This window comes from Entamoeba dispar, genomic scaffold, assembly GCF_000209125.1.
Source record: "Entamoeba dispar SAW760 scf_1105229461201 genomic scaffold, whole genome shotgun sequence".
NCBI classification, from domain to species: Eukaryota; Evosea; order Mastigamoebida; family Endamoebidae; genus Entamoeba; species Entamoeba dispar.
The window spans coordinates 71,360-97,320 of record NW_001854574.1 but is presented as its reverse complement, the minus strand read 5'-3'; the positions used below and the strand labels follow the sequence as shown (position 1 = coordinate 97,320).

The window sequence follows — 25,961 nt, the reverse complement described above, 5'->3', positions numbered from 1 at the left end:
ACCTCCAGCTTTAATTTTAGCAATTAAAACAGCCATAGGATCTTCTCCATCAGCGACTTTAGTTCCAATATTTGATTTATTAACTACTTTCAACGTTTTAGGAGATTCAGTTGGTTGTTTCATTTTTTTGATAGAAGATTCAACAGTTAGAATGAATTGTTTAAATAATCCAAAGAAATCTTCTGTAGTCATTTTATTTGCATCAGATGGATTTCCAGTTGTCCAAGTAATAATTTCTTTTGTTTTTTCTTCTAAAGTAATTGCTCGATTTAATAATTCAGTGACTTTAATTTCTTGTGTTTTTAATTGAGAAACAAGACTTTTCATTGCTTTATCATTTGCATCAACTATTTTAGCAATCATATTTTTAACTCCTTCCATTTCTTTATTAATACTTCTAATTCCTGCTAATAATCCTTTTAAATCAATTGCTGCACTTTTAACTGGTGCTAATTGTTCAGGAAGATCTTCCATTCTAGTCATTTGTTTTAATGAATATTCTAATAAATTACTTGTACCATTATTATCTTTAACGTCTTTTAATTTTAAAAGGAATTCAATGTTAAATCCATCAGCTTGTCCTCTTGTTTGATTTCCTCCATTTAAATAATTTCCAAGACTAATAACTATTCCAAGGAATTTTTTATATGCAAAACTTTCTTTTAATGCTTTAATTCCTGCTTCTACTTTATTAAGTTGTTCTGGATACTCTTGAATTTTTTCTGGTAATGTTTGAATAAATTCCCATGATGTTAAACGTTCTCTAACTCCATGAATACTAGAAATATTATAAAAGAATAATTCTACTGGGTCTATATCATTTTTATTTGCATCTGCAAATAATGCTATTTCTTCACTTGTTAATAATGAGTCTTTAATTGTTTTTAATAAGTCTGGATTTAAAATATTAGAATTTAATTCTTTAATTGCTGAATTAAGAACAGGTTCTTTTGGTAGTCTACTCTTAATAATACCAAGTTGATTATATCTTTTATCATCTAATAACCTTGTATATTCTTTTTTATTTTTGTTATTTCCTCCAATGTTTTTATTTTCATCATTATTTCCAATATGTGAAGTTGTGTTTTTCTTTTGTTTAAACATTTCAATGATTTCTTTTTCATCTACTTTTATTTCTTTGATTTCTCTCCATATTGATTTATCATTATTCATATCAATAACAATACGATTCCAATATAATGGTCGTAATTTTTCTGCTGGTTTAATAACTTTCTTATTTAATTTAGTTTGTGCTGGAGCAAGTCCTGGTGGTGGTGGCATACCTTTACCCATAGGAGGAGGTGGTGGTGCTCCTGGCATTCCAGGAGGGGGAGGTGGTGGTGCTCCTGGCATTCCAGGAGGGGGAGGTGGTGGTACTCCTATAGCACCTGGAACTGTAGGAGGAGGAGGTGGTACTCCTGGAATACCAGGAGGAGGAGGTGGTGGTGGTAGAGAGGATGAAAGTGGTTGTGAAGTAGTAGTAGGAGGAGGGGGAGGTGGTGGTAAAGAAGAAGAGTCAGGACCATTAGAAGATACTTGTAAAGTTGACATATCAAAAGTAGGAGGAGGAGGAAGATCAGAAGAAGAAGTTTGCAAAGATTGTTTTAATTTTAAATTTTCTTTTAAAGAATCATTTTCTTTTTTTATAGAAGTAATTTCAGTCATTAATTCTTTAATTTTACTTTTTAAATCAACACAATCATATTCTAACTTTAATTCATTTGGTTTTAAACTATCATACATTCTTTTATATTTTCTTAATTCAATTTTTAATTGATCAACGTTATTAGTAAATTGAGAACCTTTAGAACCCATAATATCAAGTTTAGCTTGGGCACTTGCAGCAGCACTAACTTCTTTATCATATTTTCCTTTTAATTCTTTATATTCTTTTTCCATTTTATTTTTTTCATCTTTAAGTAAACCGAGTTCTTGTAGAGTGTCATGAAGAATTTGATCATTTTTATTAATTTTTTCTTCCATTTCAGTAGTTTTTTTCTTTTCTTCGATATATAAAGTTTGATAATCAATAGGACCTGCAGGAAGTTTTACTGAAAAAATTGCTTTTACTTCTTTTAACTTCTTTTTTAATTCATCAACTTTACATTTTGTTAACAGTCTTTTAATAATGGTATCAATTCCTTGTTCTTTTAAATCACGAATTATTTGATTTCTATTTTCAACTGATGGAGCAGCTTCAAACATCGTTGTAATTAATGTTAAGGCATTTAACTGAACATCAATTTCATCAATTTCAAGCATTTTAATAATATTACTAAATATTTTCATTGAATTTGTTTTTGCATAATTTTTTGCTGCACACATAAATGAAAAGAATCCATCAAATGCACATAATACAAATACTAATTCAATTGCTTGTTTTGAGACTGAAGTAGGAATAGTAGGATCAATTAATGAATATAATAATTCAACTAAATCTTCATTTTTAACAATTCTATCCATACCATTATTATACCCCATTAATTTTCTTAATAATTGCATTGCATAATTTTGAATATTACCATGATTATTCATTGTAATATTAAGTATATTTTCAATTCCATCTTGTTCAATAAATTCACTAGCAACATATGGATCATCTAATACCATTTTTATTTTAAATAATATCTGTTTTAATTCTTCTCCTGTTTTTTGTTCTAATAATTCACTAATAATTTTTGCACAAATTGTAGGATGATAAACAATTTCAATTAAATCATTTATTCCGACATTTGTTTTTCCATATGAGTCTTCATCAATATATTCAAAACAACAATATGGTGGTTGTCCTTTTTTCACACGAAGACAATACTTCTCAATATCTTCAATTTTAAAACTTTCTCCTAAATTTTTCATAATTTCATTAAATGTTCCTTGCCCAAAGTTATCAATAACTTTTTGGCCTTGTATTGTTTGACCAAAAATATCAAAGTATTTAATTTCTTGTTGCATCCTCTTGAATTCTTCTATTTTTTTTAAGTTCTTTTTTAATTTAAATTAAATAGTTTTTTTAATAATTTTATTTTAATTTTATTTCTATTCTAAAATCTTCTTATTGTTTTCATTAAAATGTATTACAAAACAAACAAATAATCATAATAATATTACTACTTCTTTTATATTCATTTAATTAAACCTAAAATATATTACACTTAATTTGTATTTTCAATTTATTGGTTGAACAATATCAAATGGAATAAACCCAAATTTATATTCATTTCCAATTAATCCTACTCTAACACTCCCTTCTTTTTTTCCAAGAAGATAAACTAAATCACCAATTGAAACGTCAATTTCATCTTTATTTTTTGCATGATAATCTGAACAACAAACAAACTGAAATACTTTTAACAATTCTTGAACATGATTTTTTGGAAAAATCCCTTCTTTTCCTTTACATCTTCCTTGCCACCAATCTCCTTCTTTTGCAGTTATTTCTATTATATCATCTCTTTCTAAATTTAAATCGTTTATTTCTTCAGCTTTAAATGGATGAAGTACAACACATTTTCCTAATGACCTTGATGGTTCTTGGGAAACACATGACATTTGTTCATTTACTGGTGTTTCTGTTGAAATAATTTCATCAGGAATTTGTTTAGGATAAAGGTCATTATTAATATTTAATGCAACACATATTTGATTACAATAATGTGTTTCAAAGAATCTACTGATCCCATTTTCACCTAAATTAGTTGATGAATTTGAAAATTTATTTTCTGATAATGAAAGAATAGCTGGATCTGTTAAATAAAAACAATTTCCTATTTGAATTCCTTGAAGATCAACAATAACTAATTGATGATTACTAATGCACCAACTCCAATGACTAAATGCATGTAAAGTGGCATGGTATGAATCAAACCATAAATTTCCATTATTACAATTAAATTTAATAAATTCTCCATGAAGTAAAGGTTCAACTAAGAATACTCCATTTTCAATTAAAGGTTCTAATTCTTTTTTATTTAATATTTTTTCATCATATATTCCTTTAAATGAATTCGAAATAAATAATGTTGTTGGAATAAATTGAATTTGTTTTTCTGTAACATGAAGTTGATTAAATTCAATAGCTAAACTTGAACAAATACATTGTTTTTCTATTGTTTCAATAAAAACATCAAATTTCCTTTCTTTGTTAAATCTTTTTAAAACTATTTCTCTTTCGCTTTTTGTAAATATCCCTTCAAATGCTATTCTTTCTCCTCCTTTTCCAAATGAAGCACTTCTTGCTTCAATCCTCTCTCTTTTTAATTTAAATTTATCAATATGCTTTCCTTCATCAATTAATTTTCTAACTTCAGTACATGTATAGGGTATTTCTATATGATATCCATCTGCTTGTACATTATATTTTGTCTTTTTCATTGAATTTTTCTTATTTCTTTCCTATTTTGTTTTTTTAGTCCTTTTTTGAATTAAACTCCAATTTTTTTCAAAAAAAAAAAAGAAGTAAATAAATAAAACTTTAGAAAATGATAATAAACTTATTTATTAGTTAATTTCTACTTTCCTTTAAGATAGTGTAATAGTGTTTTATCAATATTACTATAACATTAAACAATTTAAATGATTTACGTGATTTATATTATATTTGTACCTTTTATTTATCTTTACATAAACTAAACTATGAAAATAAAATGAATTAATCAACTGTACCTATAGGATGTTCATCTATATTATGGTCTTTCATTTCTTCATGAATTAATGGTGTAGTCTCACGTTCATAATTTTCTTCATCTCCTTGTAATTTCTCTTGTTCTTTTTGAACAACATGTTGCTCTCTAAATTTCCTATCAACTTTTTCTCTATCAGTTTCAAGTTCTTCATTAACAAGAAATGGATCAATTTGTGCCAAATCTTTCTCTTTTCTTGGTTGACCTCCGAAATACTTCTTCAAAAACAATTCGTCTAACATTACGAACATCTTTCTCATTGCTTTCTTCTTATTACTTGAAGCTTCATTTATATCAACTGTTTCATTTGATTCTATCTGACGAACATTTAATGGTTCACTACCACCCATTTCAATTTTCATTAATTTTAATAAACCTGGAGTAGTCATTCCAATTACTATATTAGTAAAAAGAACAATAGAATATGTTGTGTTAATAACATTAGGATTATTCATTTGTAATGCTAAAATAACAGCAATTGCTCCTCTAAGTCCAGCATACCATAACATAATTTGAAGTCTCCAAGTAATTTTTGGGGCTTTTGGTCTAAAATTCATTAATAAAGAAATAGGAAATACATTGAATGCTCGTGAAACAAAGCAAAGAAGTAGAACATATGGAATAAATAATGGATTCCAATAATCAGCTGTTAAATTAGATGGATTAAACATAGTAATTCCTACTGATATAAATGTTAATGTCTCTCCTACAAAAGCTAAAGTACCAACAGAGACATACAACACTGGTCGTTGATTCTCTGGAACTGAATACCAGTGATGATGAGACATTACAGCCCCTGTTACAAAAATAGTTAAAATACCTGACATTTCTAATAATTCTGATACGAAATAACCAAGAAAAGCTACACATAGAATTAACAATAAATTGAACGTTCCTGAAAAATGCATTACTTTCATTTTATTCATTACAAATGCTGAGAAATAAGAAACAAAAAGACCTATCACACATGACCCAAAGGAAATGAAAAGAAATTCACCTACAATTTTCAATAAATCTAACCACCCAAATGATTCTAAAGATTGATCTAATGTATGGAATAATACAATAGAAACAGCATCGTTCAAAACAGATTCTCCAAATACTAATGAATATAAATAAGGATCAACATTTAATTCAAGAAATAGCGCAAGTGTTGCAACTGGATCAGTTGCACCAAGTAATGTCCCGAATTGTAAAGACTCAGACATAGTTAAATTGTGTGAACCTAAACCAATTACTTTTGTATCAATAAACGTATACCCATAAATACCAAATCCTATAATTAATGATGATAAAACACATCCTCCTATAGCATATGATAAAATAGGAATAATGTTCTTAAAGAAATTACGTTTCTTCATTGTAAAACCAGCATTAAAAATAATCAACGGAAGAAATATAGTTTGAAAGATTCGAGCAAAATCACTTCCATTCAATAAATAATCAATTCCAACGTAATGTAATGCCAACAAAATTAATCCTATTGCAATACCAATAAATAATGATACAATAGATTCAGAAAATATGTGAAGCCATGGAACAAGTCTTACAATAATGTGACACAACAACGTAAACAAAAAGACTGAGACTATTAATAATCCAGCTATTTCATAAAGGTTATTGTCTTCTTCACTTACGCTTGAAGTTGTCACCATTTCAATCCTGATTTCAATCTTTCTTTTTCTTTATAATTTTTTGATATAAAAAAACTTTTTTCTACTAAAATTGAACCCTTATTTCTTCTCCTTTCTTCTTTCAGAATTCCTTGGAAGTTTCTGTTTAAGTCCATCCCACTTTTTTATTTATGAGATTGTTATTTATAACACTTTTCTTATCCTAAAAATATAATCACTAATTATAAAGAACCTTTTCCAGTTTGATAGTGAATATTTTTAAGTTCCTTCAAGAAAAGTGAAAAAAAGATAACTCGATCCCGAATTGTGATTATTTTATTCGAGATTCATTTATTTATTCATGTCTTCAACTCAACCAACCACCACTAATCCTAATCAACCACAATACCTTGTTAACACAACAAACCAACAATACCCTGGTTATCCTATCCAGCAATCTCCTACTTCTCAACAACCAGTAAGTACTGGAACCACTCCAGCTACAGGAGCTCAATCATATCCAGCATGCAACACCCAACAACCAATTCCACAATTCCCAAATAATGGTCAATACTATGGACAGGTTGATACTTTCAACACTCAACAAAATGTAGTATATGGAACACAACAGCCATCTAATACTATGCAACAGCCATCTAATACTATGCAACAGCCATCTAATACTATGCAACAGCCATCTAATACTACAACTAACCAACAAGGAACCAATGTTTCACCAAATTCTAGTGTTTCACAACAAACTACCACCGCTGCACCACAACAAAAAGGATGTCAACAACCAGAGTACAACACTCAACAACCTATTCCACAACAACCAATCCAACAACAACAATACCCACAGTATAATGTTCAAGAAAGAGACGGACAACAACCAATTCAGCAACAACAACAATACCCAGGATATAGTATTGAACAACCTAATGAACAACAACACAAACAAACCAATGGACAAAATTCACAACCAATTGTTAGTCCCTCAAATCCTTATACTCAACAACAAACTAATACAGTCCCACAACAACAAACTAATACAGTCCCACAACAACAAACTAATACACATTCAAACTCTGGTGTATGTCCATTACCTCCTGCTGGAACAACTGGACAACAACCAAACTATGAAATCCAACAACAGAATGGACAGGCTGAGGGATATAATACTTATCCAAATATGCCTAACACTCAACAACAAATGAGTAATACTGTTCCACAACAAATCACTCCACAACAACCAAAAACACAACCAAGTGGACCACAATACCCAGGATATAATGTTCAACAAGCAGATGGAAAACAAAATACTCCACAACAATATCCAGGAAGTAATTCCCAACAACCATATGGTCAAATGGGAGGATATAACGCTCAACAGCAATACCCAGGATACGGAATAAATCCAGAGATACAACAATATAACCAAATAAATAGTTTTGACTCTCAACAATATCCAGGATACAATGTTCCACAGGGAATGCAACAATATGGACAAATGAATGGAGTACCAAGGTTCGATCAAATGCCTGGATATAGTCAAATGGGAGGAATGCCAAGTTATGGAACACAACCATATCCAGGTTATAATCAAATGGGAGGAATGCCAAGTTATGGCTCTGGTTTTTAATTTGTTTTAACCGTTTTCTTTCTATTTATCTTTTTAAAATAAAAACTAAATATTTCTGTATTTAAAAAAAAGAGTGAATAAACGAAATAGAAACTAGATCTATCAAAAAGTAACAATATCAAATTCAAAATAAGTCATTAATTCACTGAAAACTAAATATCAAATTTTATTAAAAATTAAAAGAAATAAAAAAATAGATAACAAAAAACCAATTAAATTATTCTAATAATGATGTTATAACGTCTAAAAATTTACCAAATTCTACTGGATTAAATGGTTGAATAATTCCATAATATGGATTCATTGTAATCAATTGATATGCTGTTCTTGTTTGAGCAGCAAAAGCACATAAAGCAATCCAACAATTTAGATCACAAATAGTACTACCATGAGCAAAAAGACGATGTAATAAAACAGCAGTTCTTTGACTAACAAAGAAACCAAGGATTCTTAGTGCTGAAATAATTTCGTGAGGCTCCATAGTTCCAGACCTATTTGTGTCACATTGAATAAAAACATTATAACATATTTCTAAGAATTTATACATTCCCATATATTCATAGAATGAAATTCTACCATTAAAATCAACGTCAAATATTCTCATTAATCTTAATGCAGTTTGTGGAGTTAAAGTAATTCCACCAGGGAATTGAGCCATCATCAATTCATTTATTTCAATTGTCCCAGATCTGTCAGTGTCAATACTTAAAAACCACATATAAACAGAATTAAATTGTGTAACACTGATAGATTGAACTAAATTCCACCACCAGTTATTTCTTAGCATTGGATCTAACATAATTTGACATTGAACACGACTATTCATCCATGAATTAGATGATGGGACTAAATTCCAAAGACAAAGTGCTGATACAGGTACTGATGTAACCATTCCTGGAGTATTAGTAATTACAGGAACTCCTACTTGTACAGAATTCATTGGTTGAATTGAACCCATTCCACCCATAGGATATCCACCTAAATCCATACCACCTACAGGATAACCGTACATGACTCTTTCAAATGATAAATGAAATATTTCTAAGTTTGTTTCTATTAGTTAGTTGTAAAGAATCTCTTTTTTATTATAATTTTTTAATAATTTAAAATTAAAATTAAAAAACTAAATACAATTGAGACCTTTTAAGTTCTCATAATTTGTTCTGAGTTATTTCGTTTTAATTCATTTCATTAAAATTGTATAATTATTTTTTGTTTCTTTTTTATTGTTTTTACAATAAATGAATATATATCATTTTTTTTTGGTTATTTCTATGATTATTATTGATTATTATTAATTCACACTAACAATACTCTTTTTATTATTAAACAATTTGATATTTTTTTGAAAAAGAGTGATTAAACTTCACATGTTTTAAATTTGTTAATAAATTTGAATTTAATTTCTTAATAGAATTATATTTGTTTTTTGACTCTTTGTAATCATCATGTTTATATGAATAAAACAAATACTTAATGATTTTTAATTTTATACAAAATAACTTTTTTAATTGAAATTTTATTAATTTCATAATCAAAAAAGAAAAAGATAAAATATTAAAAAAAACGGTAAAACTAAAACTAAAAAAAACATTTAAAATGCAGCAACAAATTCAAAATTTAAACGAATTTATAAACAGATTAGAAAATAGAAGAGACAATGAAACTATTGGATGTACGACAAATAAAATAATATTATTACTTAAAGATTTTATTGAAACATTTCAAGAAAGTTATTTTGAATTAAAAAATACAATAAATTTACTTCAAAACCAAATAACAAAAAATATTCAATTAGAAGAAAAAGAAATAAATTCAAAAAAAATAAAAGAAGAAATAGATAATTCAAGTGGTTTACCTTCAACGTCTATCACTACTCTTATGGAATGGAATAATGGTAAAAAAGCGCATATTTTATTTAATGGACCAATTCCAACACCAAAAACATTTAATGAAATAGTTAGTGGACATAGAAATGTTAGTATTGTTATAAGAACAAAAGATGATTCAATATTTGGGTGTTATAGTTCTAAATTACGTTCTCCAATGTCTTTAAGAGATAATGATTTTGATGTTAGAGATGATAATCAATTTTATGTATTTACTTTACGTAATCATTGTGGAATTCCTCCAATGAAATTTACTAAAAAAGACAACGAATACACTCTTGCTCGATTTGCATCATCTAATGAAACAATGATTGCTGAAGCAGAGTCTTGTTTTAAATTGGCTAGTGAAAAAGGGGTATCTTCTATTTCTAAATATTTTTCTCAAGAATATAATAATGTGCCATCATGTTCTACTCAACTCTTTGTTAATTGTTCTGGAGAAGATACATTTACAGTTCAATCACTTCATATTATAGAATGGAAATAATTCATTTTACACTTTTATTAAGTATTTTAATTAATAAAATAATTAAAAACAAAACTTAATGAATAAATGATTTGTTCTTTTCAAAAAAAAAAGATTTGTGTTTTTAATTAATTAAAATTTAAACAAATCATTTTTTATTAACTAACTTGTTTATTTAAGTCTTTCTATAGACTCTATATAATAGATATCATTAGATAATCCACATAAATTGTTGTCTGATGATATTCTAAAATATCCTTGTTCTCCCCAATATTGTCCCCAATTATTTCTAACAATAAAATATTTATTATTACTCTTATCAATACCATATCCAATAATAACTACAGCAATTGTTGGCTTATCAGAACGACATTTTTTATCATTATAAATACCACCATGATATAAAAGGAATGATGAACGTGAGGCATCCATCGATGATCCAACAGGTCCATATGACAATATCTCAGAACGGACTTTTTCATCATCTCCTTTAGTATCACTATGAGTATATTTTTTAACTTTCATAACTTTTTCACCTTGTAAACAACGTTGTTCAAATGGTTTATAGGGGAAACTTGATTCAGTTTGCATTCCATTATCTTGTGCATATTTTAGTGCACTTCCAATAGACCCTCCTTCACACCCTCTACATCCATTAGGATCATAACAACATGAAACAATTTCAGCAGTGGAAAGTGCGTAAGTATTAGGACTAAGATCATCATATGCCAACAAAACAGCAGTTTCCATTAGTGCAACAGAACTAAAAGCATAACATGAACCACAATTCTCTTGGTCTTTAACTGGGGTCATATAATTTTTTCCTTGAATATTTCTATAATCAATAGCTTCAGTCATTTCTCTTTTCAAAGTTTTGTGTTGTTCAAGATCAGATTTATCCATACGAAATCCTTGTGTAACAGCAATACTCTCTTCACGAGTAAGAACAGCAAATGGACCTTCATTAGATAAAGTAAATCCTAAATTTTGCTTGTTCATTTCATTAACATATTTTGTATTTTCAATAAAAACTGCTCTTCTTCTTAAATATTCAATTGGACTAAATGATTTTTTATGAACACTAATCCATTCTTTAAATGAAATAGCATTTATTTCACATAAAAGGAATACGAGGAACAAAAACATGAAAAATGATTATAAAAAGTTCTTTCCGTTCATTCTTCTTGATTTTTCTTTATCTTTTGAAAATGCCTCTTCAATTTTTTACTTTTTATTTTATTATTTTTACTATATTAGAATCATTAAATTTCTATATCTCAATCTCAGAAAAATATATTCGGAAATTTTAAAAACATATCTTTCTCAAAATAATTAATAATGTAATATATAACAAAAAAATAATTATATAAATAATAAATTACAACAATTGACAAGACGCGTTTGCAGCACAAATGGGATAAACATGACCATCCACATAAATTAAAAAAAAGAAATTAACAATAAATTACAAAAGAAAAAATATTTTTATTTTACAAAATAATATATAATAAAATAAATAATAAAAAACATATTCATTATTATAGAAAGATCAAAAAAAACTAAAAAAGAAGAATTGAATTAAAATGAATTTATTTTGAAATAGTTTTTACTTTAGCAATAACTTCGTCCAAATTTAATTCACCAGCATCAGTAGCTTGAATTTCAGCTGAAAGACCAACAAGAGCTTGTTTAATAGTAGCTTTAGTAGCAGAATATAACATCTTTTCTCTAATCTTACATCCTTCTGGAGTCCATAAGTAGAAGATAATCTTTTGTCTTAATCCTTCTGGAGTATCATATTCAAGATCATAAACAGCATATCTGGCTGACTTTTCTGGAAGATCCTTAAGGAAGTCATCATATGTTGCATTCTTTTCAGCAGTCTTTTCAACAACAACTTCAGTCATACCATCGTTCATTTTAAAGACAATATATCTAAACTTATGAGATAATTTGAAATCATTGTAAACACTAGTGACTTCATCTGCAAGTTGAATTCCAGCCATTGTTCAAGTAATGTTTTTTTTAAGTTGACCTAACCCTTAAATACTCATTTCTTTTGATCTTGAAGAGTTGAACTAATATTTTCGCCGTCCATTATTTTTCTTTCTTCTTTTCTAAAAATCCTTTTAAATTCCCATTTTATTACTTTATTTCTCTTTATCTTTTTTTTTTTTTTTTTTAAATATAACTAGCGTCCTATTTTTTTTAGTTTATTTCTAGTTATATTATTGTATTTTGAACTACTTAAACTTTTCTTCAATTCTTTACTTCTTTCTTATTCCTTCTTATTCATTTTCTTCTATTTAAAACATTTTTATTTCTTTTCAAAACAATTTTTATTATCTGTTTTTGAATTGATATTTTTTGGGTAAATGCCTTTTCTTTGTTTTTATTCTCCTTTATCTTCTTCTTATTGACCCCATCTGATTGGGTTATCAAAAAAAGTTGTTTTCATCACTACTTATTACTTTGTTGGTCTAGTTGAAAACAAAGCTTTAAATTACTTGGTTTATATGATGACATATAAAATACATAACAAAATATTTTATGTTCAATGTTTTTTATAAATTAATTTAATATATTTTTTTGTTATTTATGACATTCAAAATCGGTGGTTATTTTCTTATGTTTATTATGTTTTTTAACTTATTAATTAAAATCATTTGATGATGAATTTTAAAAGGTAAAAATACAATTTAAACATAATTCCATTTTATAATTAGTATTTGTATGAATGAATAACAAATACTTTTAATAAAGAATTATTAACTTTTAAATTATAAATAAAAAATAAAGAAAACACCATAAAAATATGAAAATTTGATAAGAAATAGATAAGTGATAAAATTATATTATTAATTGTAATGGAAAAGTTCATTTCAAGAAAAATTCCTTCGGCAAAAATCAAAATTATGGAAATAAAAGAACAAAAAAAACTGTATTTATGGTTATTAAAAAGAAAAAATGAAAGTATAAGAATTAATGAATACGAAGAAAAAACAAAAAATCAAAAACATTGAACCTATACATTTAAAGATTTTTAACTAATAACTAATTGTTCACTTAATACTTCATGTCATCAAATGACACATTATCTAGTTATTATCAACGTTCTTTTTATACACAAACAAATAATATTACATTTAATGTTCCTTCATTTACCCCTTTATTAATTCCAATTTTTCATGTAACACCATTAACTTCTCCAATACCTAGTTGTGATGATACAGTAGAAGACTCTTCAACAGATACACTAAACATACATGAAATTGATGACTTTGAAAAAACGTGTCAAATTATTAATAAAGTAATCAAATTCACAAAACCAGAAGAAGATAATTCATATAAACTTCAATCACAATCTGAAATAAAAGAAAAAATAAATGAAACATCAAGTGGTAGTTATGTCACACCATATACTGCACAAAATGATTCTACTTTAGAAGAGTTAGAAAAAGAAATTCATTCTGATTTAATCAAAAAATGGGATCGTAAAGAAAAAAAGAGATTTAATCCTAAAAAATCTTCTTCTCAATACCTTTTTGAATCACTAGATAAACGTAAAACAATGATGAAAAAACGTAGAAAAAATTATAAACGAGAAGAACATAACCAATGGATAATAGACACTCTTAAAATTCTTATAGGATTAGCTATCATTTTATTGTGTTGTGGACTAATTTGGAAAAGTCATACAGAAATGATTATAATGTAAATATTTTGCTTAATTTTTTTTTTCTATTTCTTTTAATTAATAAAAATTAATGTTTTAAAGTTTTTTAAAAATTAATTAATTGCATTCCCCAACATTGAGTACTCCAAGATATAATAATAACAATGTTAATAATATCACTGCAAGACATATTATTGGGCAAATTATCCATACACTTATTTTTACCCATAACCTTTTTGTTATCCAAGGATTTTGATGTGCAAGTAATCCAAATGCACAAATTGCTCCTCCTATAAAACCAAAGATATGTGCTGAATAGTCTATTCCAGGAGCAAAACTAAATACAAAGATAATTATAATTGATATCATTAATCTTCCAATAAGGTTTAACCATACTCTGTTTTCAAATTTGTTTTTATTAATTATAATGTCAATAACAAATCCTCCAAATATTCCAAGTAATGACCCTGAAGCTCCAACTCCAATACTTGTTGGTTGACAAATAATAGAAAAACAATTCCCAATAATACCACTAACAAAATAGACAACTAAAAATCTAAATGAATTCCATCTACGTTCTATAATCATCCCAAGTCGTAATTGCATTGTTAAATTACAAATTAGATGAATAATTCCTCCATGAAGAAAAATAGGTGTTATTAATCTCCATAATTGGTAATTACATTTAATTTCATAATCATTCTTCGCTCCTAATGTATTCATTGCTTTAGATGTTGGTCCTAACATCCAATTAATTGATGGTTTCTCAAACCCATCTAATGAAATTTCTACAATTAACATAATGATTTGAACAATTGATAACATAAAACTTGCTGAAAATAGTGCTAAACAATACCTATGTGAATTTGCTGGTGAGCATGGTGGTGGAATAAAACATGGACAACATGAATATCCATAAAGCTTAAAATAATTCACAGGGACTGACACTTCAAATTCTTGAGGATTTCCATCTACCCCATATAATTGAGCTTTAGCTGTTGAAGTAGGTGTTGGCTCTCCATCATCATCCATATCTTTGTAAACAACTCGAACTTCATGTCTCCCCTCTTTCTCATTACTCCAATCAAACGTATGTATATTGTTATGTGGTGGAGAATGCATTCTTTTTTCTTTTCAAATAACTAGTTTTTATTTTCATTTTCTCTTCTTAAAGAAGATCTCCTAACTTTTCAGGATATTTAGTTAACTTTTCATTTAAAAAATATTAAATTGTTCATGACTTTATCAAATGAAAAGACAATTTGATGAATAAATTAATAAAATTTTTGTTATCTTCATTTCAAGTATATGAATTATATCTATTATTTATCCACTAACAAGAAATTTTCATTTTACATTACCATTTTCTATTTTTTAATTGATATAATGATAAAATAACTAATGGTCATACTAATAGAAACTTAAATATGTTGACCATTAAAATAAATATTCAATAACCATAAACAAAACAATATTCAATATAAACCATTTAATAAGTAACTAAATAAAAATCAATTTGTGATAAAAGAAGAGATTTAATTAGATTGAGTAAAGTGATAAAATGATATATCAATTTGGTTGATGAAGTAATTTGGTTCTCATACTTATCTATTATTATAAATATTTAATACTAGTACTACTCATAAGAATAAATAATTAAATAATAAAATATGATAAATTCAAACTCGTCTAATTAAAAAGTATCAAATAAATAAATACCCACTATCAAATTATATTCTTCATCTATAGACATCTCTTTTTTTCACAAGAAAAAGGGTTTGTGTTAACTCTGATATGTCCATATGAAACTTTTAAATGAAAAAACAAAAAACTAAAAAGTAGTCATTAAAATGAACAGACAATCACATCTCATCTCAGAAAATATTCAAAACGGAAATCATCCTATTATTGTTCATACCCCATTCAGAATGACTGGTACTTTTGATGGGGTTATGTCATTTGATCATAACCGTTTTCTATTTAATGGAAATGCAAAGATCATTGATGAAAGTGCAATGGACATGGAATTAAAAGATGAGTTGGACAAAGTAATAGACCAAGAAGAACAAAAAATAACTCAACAACAAGAAAAACAATTGAAAGAAGCTGAAGAAGAAAAAATAATAAATAAACAAAACGAGGAGATAAAAGAAATAATTCCCACTAAAGAACTTAATGATGAAATAGTTATTTCATCAGAAAGTGAAGAGGACAATGAAACAATTGTGAGAACTACACCACGAGTAATTTCTATTCACCAAAAGTTATTAAAAGAAAAAAAACCAAGAATTTCGTCAATAGTCAAGGAATCTTCTGATTTATTACCTAAAAAAGAAAGCAAAATTGAAAGTGTTGAACCAAAGACTGAAGCACTACAAGGTAAAGAGCCAAAACAAATGGATGAACAAACAAAAGAAATCAAACCAACAAAAGAAATTAAAGCTACTAAACTTGTCATTAATGTCAACGAAAATAATAAACAACCAGAACCAAAAGAAGAAAATAAAAAAACTACGTTTGATACAATTACAACTACAACTGACAATTTCCTTGAATCGTTGTTATGTCTAGAGTGTAGCTTCGATGATTAACATCTTGTGTTATGCTTTAAATGATTTTATGTTATTTAAAACAAGAATTAAAGGTTTAAAAAAGGAAAAAAGCAAAAGTCATAAAAAAGAATAAAAATGAAACAATCTAAAAATTCATTTATAATATTAAATAAATCAACAATGTTACAACTAATTGGATTGTTAATGATTGTAACAGTAAGTATTGCTGTAGAGCAGTGTGGAAAAGTTTGTTCAAATCAAATTTTATTAAACAAAAATGTTATCATTACATCTATATTTTATTTATATGAAAAGAAATACTTTATGTTCGGCATTTAAGTAAATGAAATTTTTGACTGAGAAAATAAGGTTAACTCAATAGGTTTGTGAACCACAGTGTGAGTATCTTCACTGCTTTGGAAAACAATGTAAGTGCCGTATGGTTCATCTCGAATATCTTCTCTCTACAATCGAAAAGAAAATGAAACGATTGGAAGCTATTGAAAGAACATTAAACAAAGAAGTTGAAAGTGACATGAAGGATATGTCAATTTTGGTTGGTATTAAAGATCGAAAACTATTAATGTGTAAAATGAGAACAATTAGAAAGAATTTGAGAAAAATTGCAATGTTAAAAGTTAAATTAAATGCTCAAATGAGAAAAGGACTCAATATGATTTCATATGATAATCAAGCAAGATTAATCAGATGTTTATCACTTGAACACCGTGTTATTATCAGGTACAGACATATTGTTATTAAAGAAGAATCCTCATACATTCCAACAACATCTTCTAGTTCACCAGTTCATAGCTCAAGTGCACCAGTTCAAAGTTCTAGTTATCCAACACGAAGTTCAAGTACCCCAATTCATAGTTCTAGTCATCCAACTCAAAGCTCAAGCAAACCAACACAGAGCTCAAGTACACCAACACACAGTTCTAGTCATCCAGTTCATAGTTCAAGTACACCAGTACATAGTTCAAGTGTTCCAGTCCATAGCTCTAGTACACCAGTTCATAGTTCAAGTACACCAGTTCATAGTTCAAGTACACCAGTTCATAGTTCAAGTACACCAGTTCACAGCTCAAGTGTTCCAGTTCATAGTTCAAGTCACCCAACACAAAGTTCAAGTACACCAGTACATAGTTCAAGTGTTCCAGTCTATAGCTCTAGTACACCAGTTCACAGTTCAAGTACACCAGTTCACAGTTCAAGTACACCAGTTCACAGTTCAAGTACACCAGTTCACAGTTCAAGTACACCAGTTCATAGTTCAAGTACACCAGTTCATAGTTCAAGTACACCAGTTCACAGCTCGAGTGTTCCAGTCCATAGCTCTAGTACACCAGTTCACAGTTCAAGTACACCAGTTCACAGTTCAAGTACACCAGTACATAGCTCTAGTACACCAGTTCACAGCTCAAGTCACCCAACACAAAGTTCAAGTACACCAGTTCATAGTTCAAGTACACCAGTTCATAGTTCAAGTACACCAGTTCACAGCTCAAGTGTTCCAGTTCATAGCTCTAGTACACCAGTTCATAGTTCAAGTCACCCAACAAAAAGTTCAAGTACACCAGTACATAGTTCAAGTACACCTAAACATGGCTCAAGTTCTGTTCCTAAGTTTGATTCATCTGAACCAAAGAAATGCCCACCTGAAAAGAAGGACGTTTTTGAAAAATACAAAGAAAAATGCGATACTCAAAAGAAGGATGTTTTTGCTCAATATCGTGAAAAATGCGATACTCAAAAGAAGGATGTTTTTGCCCAATATCGTGAAAAATGTGTTAAAAAGCGTGATGAATTTGGAGTGTTGAGAAATAAATGTGATCTACCTAAAAAAGAAGCACCTGAAGTTAAGATTTGGAAGAAAGAGCGTTGCCCAAGAAATTCTGATGAACTAGCCAGTGCATCACCAGAAACCAAGCTACGATGTAAAAACATCAAATTTTAAAAGGTAACTATGTTATTCGATTCCAAAATGTTTTTGAGTTTATAAAAATTGGTTTAGTTTTTATTAATTATGAAAAATTCAATTAAGATGTAATAAATGATAAAGTCGTTGAAGTTTTTGCTTCTTATATTCTTTTTTTGCTCTTTTTGTTAAATCTGTGAGTTTAATAATTGTCTGGTCCAATTGAGATTGATTAAAATTGAAATAAGGGTCTATTGTTTTATTTAAAGATTTTTTTATTTGTTTTAAACAATTTAAGTTATATTTATATGATTCATAAATAAGTTCAGATTGTATTACAAGTAATTTTCTCTTAACCTTTGGTTCAAATAATAAATCAAGTTCATAGTTTTGATGAGGGCTGTGATTTGAAAGGAGTTTTGTTGTTGGTGTGTTTATTCTCAAAAATTTGGTTAGACTAATTGGGATGATTGTTTCTTGTTCTTGAGCTATGTTTGTTGTTGGTGTATCACTAATTTCTTTTTTTATTAATGGTTTTGTGGTGATAGGGATTTGTTCAATTAATTCAGGGATAAATTGTCTACTTTCTAGCAAAGAGTTTTCGCTATAGTATGTAGGACCATTCATGATCAGTTTGTTTATTTTACTTAAAAGTAACATTCATATATTACTTTCTTTTCATCTAAAAAAAGTTAATAATCTTAAATAAGTAAAAAAGAAAAAGGAATGGAAAGAACAATACTTAAATACCTTCAACAACCATCAAATGAAGGAAAAATAATTGGGTTATTTGTATTAACAAAGAGATATGAATTTATAATGAAGAGGAATAAAGATAAAACATTATTGTCTTTTAGTAATGAATTTATTCAGTATTACAAAGCAATAGGTCCAACATTTTTCTGTAATTATATAGAACTTCTTGAAACTCAAAATGAGAATGAACCAACTTCAGAAATGTTAATAACATTATTACAATTGTTTATTCATTCAGATGAAGTAATTAATCATTCAATGAGTTATCCAATTACATTGTCATTAGTTTCAAGACTTTTCAATAAACCTTCATTACAACAATCATTACCAACAGTGTTAGGAATTCTTGGTGCATTATTTTATAATCCACAAATCAAAAAATCACTAAAAATTAAAGAAATACTTCCTAATATCTATTCAAAATTAGTTTTATGTGATGCTATTCATTGGTTTAGTCAAATTATTACCATTCCAGAATATTGTACTAAATTTGCTCAATGTATTTCCAAAACACCTCAAATTGTTGTTCTCAAATTAATTCCTTGGATTAATTTATCGTCCATTAATTTAACAACAAAACAATGGTTTCTTTCTTTTTGTTGTAAGTTATTATCAAATAAATTAAGTGAAATTGATACAATTCAAATTATAAATGTTGTCTCACAATGTATTGATTCATCAAAAGATATTCTTTCTATTAGACCATTAGAATCTATTAAAATTCTTATTTCCCGACTTAGTATAGAAGTTAGATCAAATCTTTCATTAAATTCAAAAAGGTTATATGAAATTAGTCAAATTATTGAATCTCTTATTGTTATTTTGAATAATTTTATTCGATTTAATGAGGGGGATGAAATTGAGAATAATATTATTATACATTCAAGAGTGGAAATAGATCAACTTGCTAATATTTATTATCCAATGCTTCCAGTTCTTAATGATTTACAAACGGACGTTATTAGTTGGTTACAAGAATGTATTTTAGAAGAATCAATTATTAATGAAATTATTTTAAATGAACCAAAAAAACAATTCATTATTCATCTTTTTCAATTGGTTCTAACTGGTGCAGTATTGGTTCTTGATATAAAGAAGAAAAATGAATTTGAAATAATTTTACCACTCTTAGAAGTTTTTAAACAAAAGGATGATGATTTTAAAATTTTATGGAATGCATGGGAAACATTTAACGATGTAATAATTGAAAATAGTTAAATTAATTATCAATTTCATGTTCATTTAATACATCATGATCATCATTATAATCCAAATGAACAAATGCACGATCTACATTAGGATGTTTTTCTAATTTTGTTTGTAAAGATTCACCAATATCATGAGCTTCCATCAATGTCATATTTTCTTCTAAGATTATATCCACTTCAACCATATATCCCATTGATAAATGAAATGCACGAACAGTATCAATTGCTTTAATTCTTGGGTCATGATTCCAACAAGTAACAATGATTTGAGAAATAAATTCTTGTGGAGCTGCTTTACCAGACATAATAGAAAGATATTCTAATAATGTCATAAACCAATTTAACATAATATAAAATGATAAAATAATTCCACCAACAGCATCTAACCACCAAAAATAATAATATCCAATAATTGACATACACATACCAAATGTATTAGTTAAAATATCATTTCTATGATCATCAGCTAATGCACCTGCAGCAGGATTATTTACTGTTCTACAATATAAAAACAAACAACACTTAAGGAATATTGTTGCACCAATTACACATATAGGAAACATAGACATTTCAAAATCTGAACTTCCAGATAATAAGGTTTGACCTGCATTTGTTAATAGTTGAATTGTTGCTGTAAACATTGCGGTAGCAAAAACAATAATACCTAAAGGTTCCATTCTTTTTTTACCAATTGGATATTTAATTGGATTAGGTTTTTTCATAAGTAATGCAGTAATAAACATAACAGCACCAGAAACAATATCCAAACATGAATCTAAAGCACTTGCAATAACAGTTAATGACCCTGAAACTACTGCAGCAATAATTTTGATTATACATAAACATAAATTAATAATGAAACTTCCATAAATTGCTATTTTTGTTCTCCAATCAGTAATATCATCTTTATCATCTACTGGTACTTCGAAGAGAGAGTCAACAAATTTATTTTGTTTTTCATAAAATTTCTTTAATTTTTTATTTTGTTTAGTCATTGGTCTTGAAAATTTATCTTTTTCTATTTTCCAACTATCATCAATTGGATGGTATTCGTTTGTCCCAGTTGGTTTCATTTCAATTTCTTTATCACGAATAATTTCTAAGTCTTCACTATTCTCTCGTTGTACCATTCAACTTCAAAATGTTAGTTCGTTTCATTTGGATATTAATTATTTCTTTTGTTTTATATAACGGATTTAAAAAAAAATTATTGAAAAACCTAATACAACAATTTGTTATGAAGAAAAATCAGAAAACAACCATTTTTCTCTTTAAAACAAGTTGTCACATGAATGTTAATTCCTTGAATGAACTTAAAGAACTAAATTCTCAACTTTTTTATTAAGAATGTCTGATCCACAACCATCTCCTTTGTTCTTTCAAAATTTTCTCAAAAACGTACTTGAGTTGTTAACTAAATCAACTATTTCGTTACAAATTAACTTTGAGGATTATTACTATTATTTATCTACAAAAGTTCCAACTCTTCGTTGGGTTGAATTAGAATATTGTATTAAATATCCTTTAAAAATTCTTCAAATTGACCAACAACATATGCCATTATTTCATTTTCCCAGAATGGGTGAATGTAAAGCATATGTCTCTTTTATTAATAAATTGCCAGACTCACAACGTACTTTATTAATAAAAAAGATATCTCAATTACCAATGTCGATTCACATTCCTGCGTTAGTAGTTATTGGAAATGAAATAATTCCTGATTCAATCTCTTGGAAGATATTATGTGAAACAATTTCTGTTTATGAACTTCCAACGCAAAATTGTAAAACTATCATATCTCATCTTCACAGTTTCATCGAAGGAAATATACCTCCCATTACTGGTCCTGTGACATTAACACAAGCACTAATTCAACAAGGCACTGAACCAAAAAGTGCTATTTGGGAGCTTTTTAAACAAAATTCAAGTAAAGCCCAAATTTCTTTAGAAAAAAGTAACAAATTTCCTGAATGTAAAAATATTTCTGAGCAACAAGATAGATCTGAAACTGTTGAAAGATCTATAGAAACACCAAATAAATTTGACAATGGGTTTACTGTGCAAAGATCGGATTTTCTTACAAAAGAAAAAACACAAAGAGAATCACAAAGAGAAATAAGGGATGTCATTCGAGAAGCAATTAGCTCGAGAGAGGTACAAAGAGAATCAATACCACAAGAAAAATTAAGTGTTCGAGAACCATTCCAACAAAGAAATTTGGTTGATATTCCAAAACAATCAATGCAACAATACAAACCTGAAGTATTTACTGAATCCCAACCAAATGGGTATAGGAGGGATTCTATAAATAATAATTCTTACACAAACGAACTCATTCCTTTTCTCAGAAGAGAAAGTTTTGGTCAATACCCAACCCAAAGAAATTTTAGAAGCTCAAGTGGTTTTCCTCTGAATAAATCAATAGATGTTAATAATTCTATGGAACGTTCTGAACCATTAATTACTATAAAGAAAAGAGATTTTCAACCCAATGAAACTGGGCAGCTAACACAATTGGATTATGATAATGTTATTGATGTGTTAAATGAACAACCAAAACTGAATTTACTATTTGATTGATGTATAGAAGTAGTTCTTAACTATTTTTATTTTAGATAGTACTTTCATTTATTATTTTCTTTTCAGTTTATATTGTTATAACCCATTGTATAAAATTACTAATGAAACTTTAGTTTTTAGATAGATTCCAAAAATAAAAAATTTTTATTGATTACATTAACTAATACTAGTTTCTATTAAATTTTCATTCTAATATTTTATACTACAACTCTTACTCTGTTCATTTATATATATATTCTTTATTCATTAAGAAAGAAACAAAAGATAATAAGATATTTTTGTTGTTGTATTAATGATATTGTTGACTTGTTTAATGATGTTTTAACACATTATTTTAATAATTTATTTTCATTATTTTTATTCCAATAAGATACATAACAACAATATCTAAATTTATCAAGTAGAAAACCCAATGAGTTTAATTCTTGCAAAATATATTAAAATAATAATAGAGTTATGAACTACTTGTTCATTCTATATAACAGTCAAAAGACTTATTTAGTATTACCACTAAAATGTATTAATTGAACTATAAAATTAATTCTTTCTTGAAAAAATATTCAATTCGCAATGGAAAAATAATTAATTGATTATAAAAAATAATCAAATAAAAAAGTTACTGAAAATATTAGAATTGAATTTGTATTGGTTTTTTAACAAGAAGGATTAATTTTTCATTTAAAATATATTTACTAAATCCAGTTTATGACAAAAATGATATACTCTAAATTACCTAACAACATCTAACCTAGTGAACCAGAATTAATTCCTTTTTTTTAATATTTTGTCCAGAGACTTTCATACAAAGGATGAATATATATATATATTTTAATAATATAATGTTTCAATATTACTCAGATTATTATTAAATAACTTAAAAAAAATAATAAACGCTTAGTTGCAAACTATGAAAAATAATTTCAAAGATTTTTAAAATATTTCAATATTGATATGTTTTAATTGATTTATTTTTACTTTTGCAATACTAGATGTTTATTAATTCAATAGTGTCAAATAAAAATAGATATTTAGTTATTAGTTGATGTTATTATGTACTTCACTCCATTTGTTTAATTTTTTAAATAAACCAATAATCTATCTGTCTTGATTCTTCTTCAGTAAATACTTCATTTAGTATTTAATGTATTTTTTTCATAAAGTAACAATACTGTTTTATAGTTTTTGTTTGGTTTTGTCATTTTCTTAAATTTATTTATCACCATAATTTTTAATAATATTTTTAATCTAGTTAATGATTTCTATCTTTAGGTATATACTCCTTTATTTTTATTTTATCATCTTTACAAATTTCTACATTCTTTTATTCATCGAATGAAAAACATTAATGTTATTCTTTAACCATCTTTTAATTTTTTGTTCTTTATTGGTTTCTTTATATCCTCCTAACAATTACATTACATTTATCATTCGTATTCTGGTTCATCTTCTTTTTGAATCGGTCTTAGCAATTTTTGACTTCTTCGCATCACCTTGTTGGTCCCCAAATATTTACCAAACAATTTTTTTTGTCATACCCGTGATAAAACATCTTTCTGGATACAAAACAACCACAGAAGACAAATGTTAATTTATATTATAATTATAATTAAATAATATTATATTCTTTTGTACCTCTAATATAGAATCTTCTTCTTTTAATATTTAGAAGCACCCAAATTGTCAAACAGTATTTATAGAAACCTAATCATTCAATGATAGAATGAATATATATAAAAGAAAAAAAAAAAGAGTTTTAGAAAAATTGAAACAGACAAACAAATCTGTCATTTTTTAAAATAGATAAGACAATAATAACTTGAGAGAGACAATTAAAAAAAAGGAAGCTATTCTAAACATTAAACTTTGAAATAAAAATATAAATATATTCTGAGATTTTTCAATGAGTACACAGATTTCAATTAAATCCAGTTTGATGATACAACCAAAAGAGAAGACTATTATTGTTGAAGATTGGAATGGAGTGAGAAGTTGTACTTACTATTTTTGGTCTTCTGTTCAAGACACTTTCTTTTTTGTAAAAAGATTAGTACTATCATTCAAACACCCTTTACAAGCATTGAAAAGACTCTTTACTAGTCCAATTATTTGTTGTTTTGTATTTATGATTCTTTGTGGATTACTTAATGGATTATCAATTTCATTTGCACAAGAATTCCAAAGACAATGGTATAGATCACATCCAACAATTCATTTTAAAGAATTTGTTTTAGATGATCTTCTTTTCTCTATCTTTTCCTTTAGAGATTTGATTGGATTTGCAGATAAATATCTTGGATTTCTTGTTGTAATAATGGTATTTAGATTCTTTTTATCTAAAGGAAGATTAATAGTCTTAAGACGATTTGTTACCTTAATGGGAGTAATGTTCTTAGTTAGAATAATTTGTGTTTATATGACACTACTAAATGATCCTTCTATTAATTATTCAGATGTAACAGGAAATCCATTAATTGAAAGTTTCCTTATATCAGGAGGTATTCATATCTCAACAGTAGATAAGATGTTTTCAGGACATACTGGCTCAATAACATTAACTGGAATGTTTCTTATTTATTATCATGACCAATATCCTATCTTTCATTCTAAAAGACTTCATTATTCATTATCTTTAACATTCAAAATTATTGTTCTTTTATATGTTGCATGTGGTTGGTGTTTATTTACTATAGTACGTATTCATTATACTTCAGATGTGTTTGTAGGAATTATTTTAGCTTCAACAGTTTTTTGTCTGTATCATTCTTATATTCCACTTGCACAAACAAAAAATAATACCTTTAATTATATTCTTTGTTGGATTGAGCAAGATGCTGACGATATTCCAGAAATTCAATTTATCAAACAAGAACAAGTTCAAGATAAGACAAAACTATTAGAATCAATTGAATTAGAATAAAAAAAATGTAAAGCTATATAAAAATACTTAAAGAATTAATTCTTTATTTTCATATTTCTATT

The 25,961-nt window shown here is 27.1% G+C and overlaps 17 protein-coding genes across 17 annotated transcripts in view, besides 32 other annotated features; 8 read left to right on the top strand and 9 right to left on the bottom strand.

Annotated features, from left to right (window-relative positions):
- EDI_002900 (uncharacterized protein) overlaps positions 1-2,952 on the bottom strand; it is a gene marked incomplete at both ends in the record, with an annotated part of 3,069 nt that extends 117 nt beyond the window's left edge. Inside the window, one exon of the mRNA XM_001733362.1 lies at positions 1-2,952. This exon is cut by the window's left edge and continues 117 nt beyond it. Coding sequence (XP_001733414.1) covers positions 1-2,952 — 2,952 coding nt within the window.
- Positions 1,429-1,514: a microsatellite.
- A 15-nt stretch (positions 2,953-2,967) lies between the features above and the next one.
- Positions 2,968-3,036: a sequence feature (AT_rich).
- Positions 3,037-3,165: 129 nt separating this feature from the next.
- EDI_002890 (elongation factor 2 kinase, putative) lies at positions 3,166-4,371 on the bottom strand (the record flags this gene model as incomplete). The annotated part of the gene is made up of 1 exon (XM_001738250.1): positions 3,166-4,371. The coding sequence occupies one exon, from the start codon at positions 4,369-4,371 to the stop codon at positions 3,166-3,168; it is 1,206 nt and encodes a 401-aa protein (XP_001738302.1).
- A 59-nt stretch (positions 4,372-4,430) lies between these two features.
- Positions 4,431-4,508: a sequence feature (AT_rich).
- A 140-nt stretch (positions 4,509-4,648) lies between these two features.
- EDI_002880 (sodium/hydrogen exchanger, putative) lies at positions 4,649-6,334 on the bottom strand (the record flags this gene model as incomplete). Its single annotated transcript, XM_001738249.1, has 1 exon — positions 4,649-6,334. The coding sequence occupies one exon, from the start codon at positions 6,332-6,334 to the stop codon at positions 4,649-4,651; it is 1,686 nt and encodes a 561-aa protein (XP_001738301.1).
- A 319-nt stretch (positions 6,335-6,653) lies between these two features.
- EDI_002870 (glutenin, low molecular weight subunit precursor, putative) lies at positions 6,654-7,934 on the top strand (the record flags this gene model as incomplete). The annotated part of the gene is made up of 1 exon (XM_001738248.1): positions 6,654-7,934. The coding sequence occupies one exon, from the start codon at positions 6,654-6,656 to the stop codon at positions 7,932-7,934; it is 1,281 nt and encodes a 426-aa protein (XP_001738300.1).
- A 22-nt stretch (positions 7,935-7,956) lies between these two features.
- Positions 7,957-8,005: a sequence feature (AT_rich).
- Positions 8,006-8,087: 82 nt separating this feature from the next.
- Positions 8,088-8,130: a sequence feature (AT_rich).
- A 21-nt stretch (positions 8,131-8,151) lies between these two features.
- Positions 8,152-8,946, bottom strand: EDI_002860 (Sorcin, putative; the record flags this gene model as incomplete). Its single annotated transcript, XM_001738247.1, has 1 exon — positions 8,152-8,946. One exon carries the CDS (start codon positions 8,944-8,946, stop codon positions 8,152-8,154), a length of 795 nt encoding a protein of 264 aa, XP_001738299.1.
- A 66-nt stretch (positions 8,947-9,012) lies between these two features.
- Positions 9,013-9,057: a sequence feature (AT_rich).
- A 77-nt stretch (positions 9,058-9,134) lies between these two features.
- Positions 9,135-9,262: a microsatellite.
- A 45-nt stretch (positions 9,263-9,307) lies between these two features.
- Positions 9,308-9,358: a sequence feature (AT_rich).
- A 55-nt stretch (positions 9,359-9,413) lies between these two features.
- Positions 9,414-9,501: a sequence feature (AT_rich).
- Positions 9,502-9,533: 32 nt separating this feature from the next.
- EDI_002850 (uncharacterized protein) lies at positions 9,534-10,310 on the top strand (the record flags this gene model as incomplete). The annotated part of the gene is made up of 1 exon (XM_001738246.1): positions 9,534-10,310. The coding sequence occupies one exon, from the start codon at positions 9,534-9,536 to the stop codon at positions 10,308-10,310; it is 777 nt and encodes a 258-aa protein (XP_001738298.1).
- Positions 9,682-9,769: a microsatellite.
- Positions 10,311-10,322: 12 nt separating the features above from the next.
- Positions 10,323-10,451: a sequence feature (AT_rich).
- A 9-nt stretch (positions 10,452-10,460) lies between these two features.
- On the bottom strand, positions 10,461-11,435 carry EDI_002840 (cysteine proteinase 2 precursor, putative; the record flags this gene model as incomplete). Its single annotated transcript, XM_001738245.1, has 1 exon — positions 10,461-11,435. One exon carries the CDS (start codon positions 11,433-11,435, stop codon positions 10,461-10,463), a length of 975 nt encoding a protein of 324 aa, XP_001738297.1.
- A 72-nt stretch (positions 11,436-11,507) lies between these two features.
- Positions 11,508-11,545: a sequence feature (AT_rich).
- A 69-nt stretch (positions 11,546-11,614) lies between these two features.
- Positions 11,615-11,670: a sequence feature (AT_rich).
- Positions 11,671-11,724: 54 nt separating this feature from the next.
- Positions 11,725-11,877: a microsatellite.
- Position 11,878: 1 nt separating this feature from the next.
- Positions 11,879-12,295, bottom strand: EDI_002830 (actophorin, putative; the record flags this gene model as incomplete). The annotated part of the gene is made up of 1 exon (XM_001738244.1): positions 11,879-12,295. One exon carries the CDS (start codon positions 12,293-12,295, stop codon positions 11,879-11,881), a length of 417 nt encoding a protein of 138 aa, XP_001738296.1.
- Positions 12,296-12,389: 94 nt separating this feature from the next.
- Positions 12,390-12,472: a microsatellite.
- Positions 12,429-12,597: a microsatellite.
- Positions 12,598-12,813: 216 nt separating this feature from the next.
- Positions 12,814-12,889: a sequence feature (AT_rich).
- Positions 12,890-13,041: 152 nt separating this feature from the next.
- Positions 13,042-13,087: a sequence feature (AT_rich).
- A 278-nt stretch (positions 13,088-13,365) lies between these two features.
- EDI_002810 (uncharacterized protein) lies at positions 13,366-14,007 on the top strand (the record flags this gene model as incomplete). The annotated part of the gene is made up of 1 exon (XM_001738243.1): positions 13,366-14,007. One exon carries the CDS (start codon positions 13,366-13,368, stop codon positions 14,005-14,007), a length of 642 nt encoding a protein of 213 aa, XP_001738295.1.
- A 9-nt stretch (positions 14,008-14,016) lies between these two features.
- Positions 14,017-14,088: a sequence feature (AT_rich).
- EDI_002800 (uncharacterized protein) lies at positions 14,083-15,087 on the bottom strand (the record flags this gene model as incomplete). Its single annotated transcript, XM_001738242.1, has 1 exon — positions 14,083-15,087. The coding sequence occupies one exon, from the start codon at positions 15,085-15,087 to the stop codon at positions 14,083-14,085; it is 1,005 nt and encodes a 334-aa protein (XP_001738294.1).
- Positions 15,088-15,574: 487 nt separating this feature from the next.
- Positions 15,575-15,595: a sequence feature (AT_rich).
- A 17-nt stretch (positions 15,596-15,612) lies between these two features.
- Positions 15,613-15,645: a sequence feature (AT_rich).
- A 170-nt stretch (positions 15,646-15,815) lies between these two features.
- EDI_002790 (uncharacterized protein) lies at positions 15,816-16,556 on the top strand (the record flags this gene model as incomplete). The annotated part of the gene is made up of 1 exon (XM_001738241.1): positions 15,816-16,556. The coding sequence occupies one exon, from the start codon at positions 15,816-15,818 to the stop codon at positions 16,554-16,556; it is 741 nt and encodes a 246-aa protein (XP_001738293.1).
- Positions 16,557-16,652: 96 nt separating this feature from the next.
- EDI_002780 (suppressor protein SRP40, putative) lies at positions 16,653-18,477 on the top strand (the record flags this gene model as incomplete). The annotated part of the gene is made up of 2 exons (XM_001738240.1): positions 16,653-16,763; positions 16,900-18,477. 2 exons carry the CDS (start codon positions 16,653-16,655, stop codon positions 18,475-18,477), a joined length of 1,689 nt encoding a protein of 562 aa, XP_001738292.1.
- Positions 16,664-16,692: a sequence feature (AT_rich).
- Positions 18,478-18,555: 78 nt separating the features above from the next.
- EDI_002770 (uncharacterized protein) lies at positions 18,556-19,065 on the bottom strand (the record flags this gene model as incomplete). Its single annotated transcript, XM_001738239.1, has 1 exon — positions 18,556-19,065. One exon carries the CDS (start codon positions 19,063-19,065, stop codon positions 18,556-18,558), a length of 510 nt encoding a protein of 169 aa, XP_001738291.1.
- Positions 18,696-18,748: a sequence feature (AT_rich).
- Positions 19,066-19,164: 99 nt separating the features above from the next.
- On the top strand, positions 19,165-20,412 carry EDI_002760 (uncharacterized protein; the record flags this gene model as incomplete). Its single annotated transcript, XM_001738238.1, has 1 exon — positions 19,165-20,412. One exon carries the CDS (start codon positions 19,165-19,167, stop codon positions 20,410-20,412), a length of 1,248 nt encoding a protein of 415 aa, XP_001738290.1.
- Position 20,413: 1 nt separating this feature from the next.
- EDI_002750 (cation efflux protein/ zinc transporter, putative) lies at positions 20,414-21,532 on the bottom strand (the record flags this gene model as incomplete). Its single annotated transcript, XM_001738237.1, has 1 exon — positions 20,414-21,532. One exon carries the CDS (start codon positions 21,530-21,532, stop codon positions 20,414-20,416), a length of 1,119 nt encoding a protein of 372 aa, XP_001738289.1.
- Positions 21,344-21,387: a sequence feature (AT_rich).
- Positions 21,533-21,749: 217 nt separating the features above from the next.
- On the top strand, positions 21,750-22,982 carry EDI_002740 (uncharacterized protein; the record flags this gene model as incomplete). The annotated part of the gene is made up of 1 exon (XM_001738236.1): positions 21,750-22,982. One exon carries the CDS (start codon positions 21,750-21,752, stop codon positions 22,980-22,982), a length of 1,233 nt encoding a protein of 410 aa, XP_001738288.1.
- Positions 22,983-23,310: 328 nt separating this feature from the next.
- Positions 23,311-23,344: a sequence feature (AT_rich).
- A 67-nt stretch (positions 23,345-23,411) lies between these two features.
- Positions 23,412-23,433: a sequence feature (AT_rich).
- A 123-nt stretch (positions 23,434-23,556) lies between these two features.
- Positions 23,557-23,597: a sequence feature (AT_rich).
- Positions 23,598-23,794: 197 nt separating this feature from the next.
- Positions 23,795-23,873: a sequence feature (AT_rich).
- Positions 23,874-23,892: 19 nt separating this feature from the next.
- Positions 23,893-23,956: a sequence feature (AT_rich).
- A 247-nt stretch (positions 23,957-24,203) lies between these two features.
- Positions 24,204-24,227: a sequence feature (AT_rich).
- Positions 24,228-24,566: 339 nt separating this feature from the next.
- Positions 24,567-24,605: a sequence feature (AT_rich).
- Positions 24,606-24,848: 243 nt separating this feature from the next.
- Positions 24,849-24,869: a sequence feature (AT_rich).
- A 13-nt stretch (positions 24,870-24,882) lies between these two features.
- EDI_002730 (uncharacterized protein) lies at positions 24,883-25,899 on the top strand (the record flags this gene model as incomplete). Its single annotated transcript, XM_001738235.1, has 1 exon — positions 24,883-25,899. The coding sequence occupies one exon, from the start codon at positions 24,883-24,885 to the stop codon at positions 25,897-25,899; it is 1,017 nt and encodes a 338-aa protein (XP_001738287.1).
- Positions 25,900-25,961: the final 62 nt, after the last annotated feature.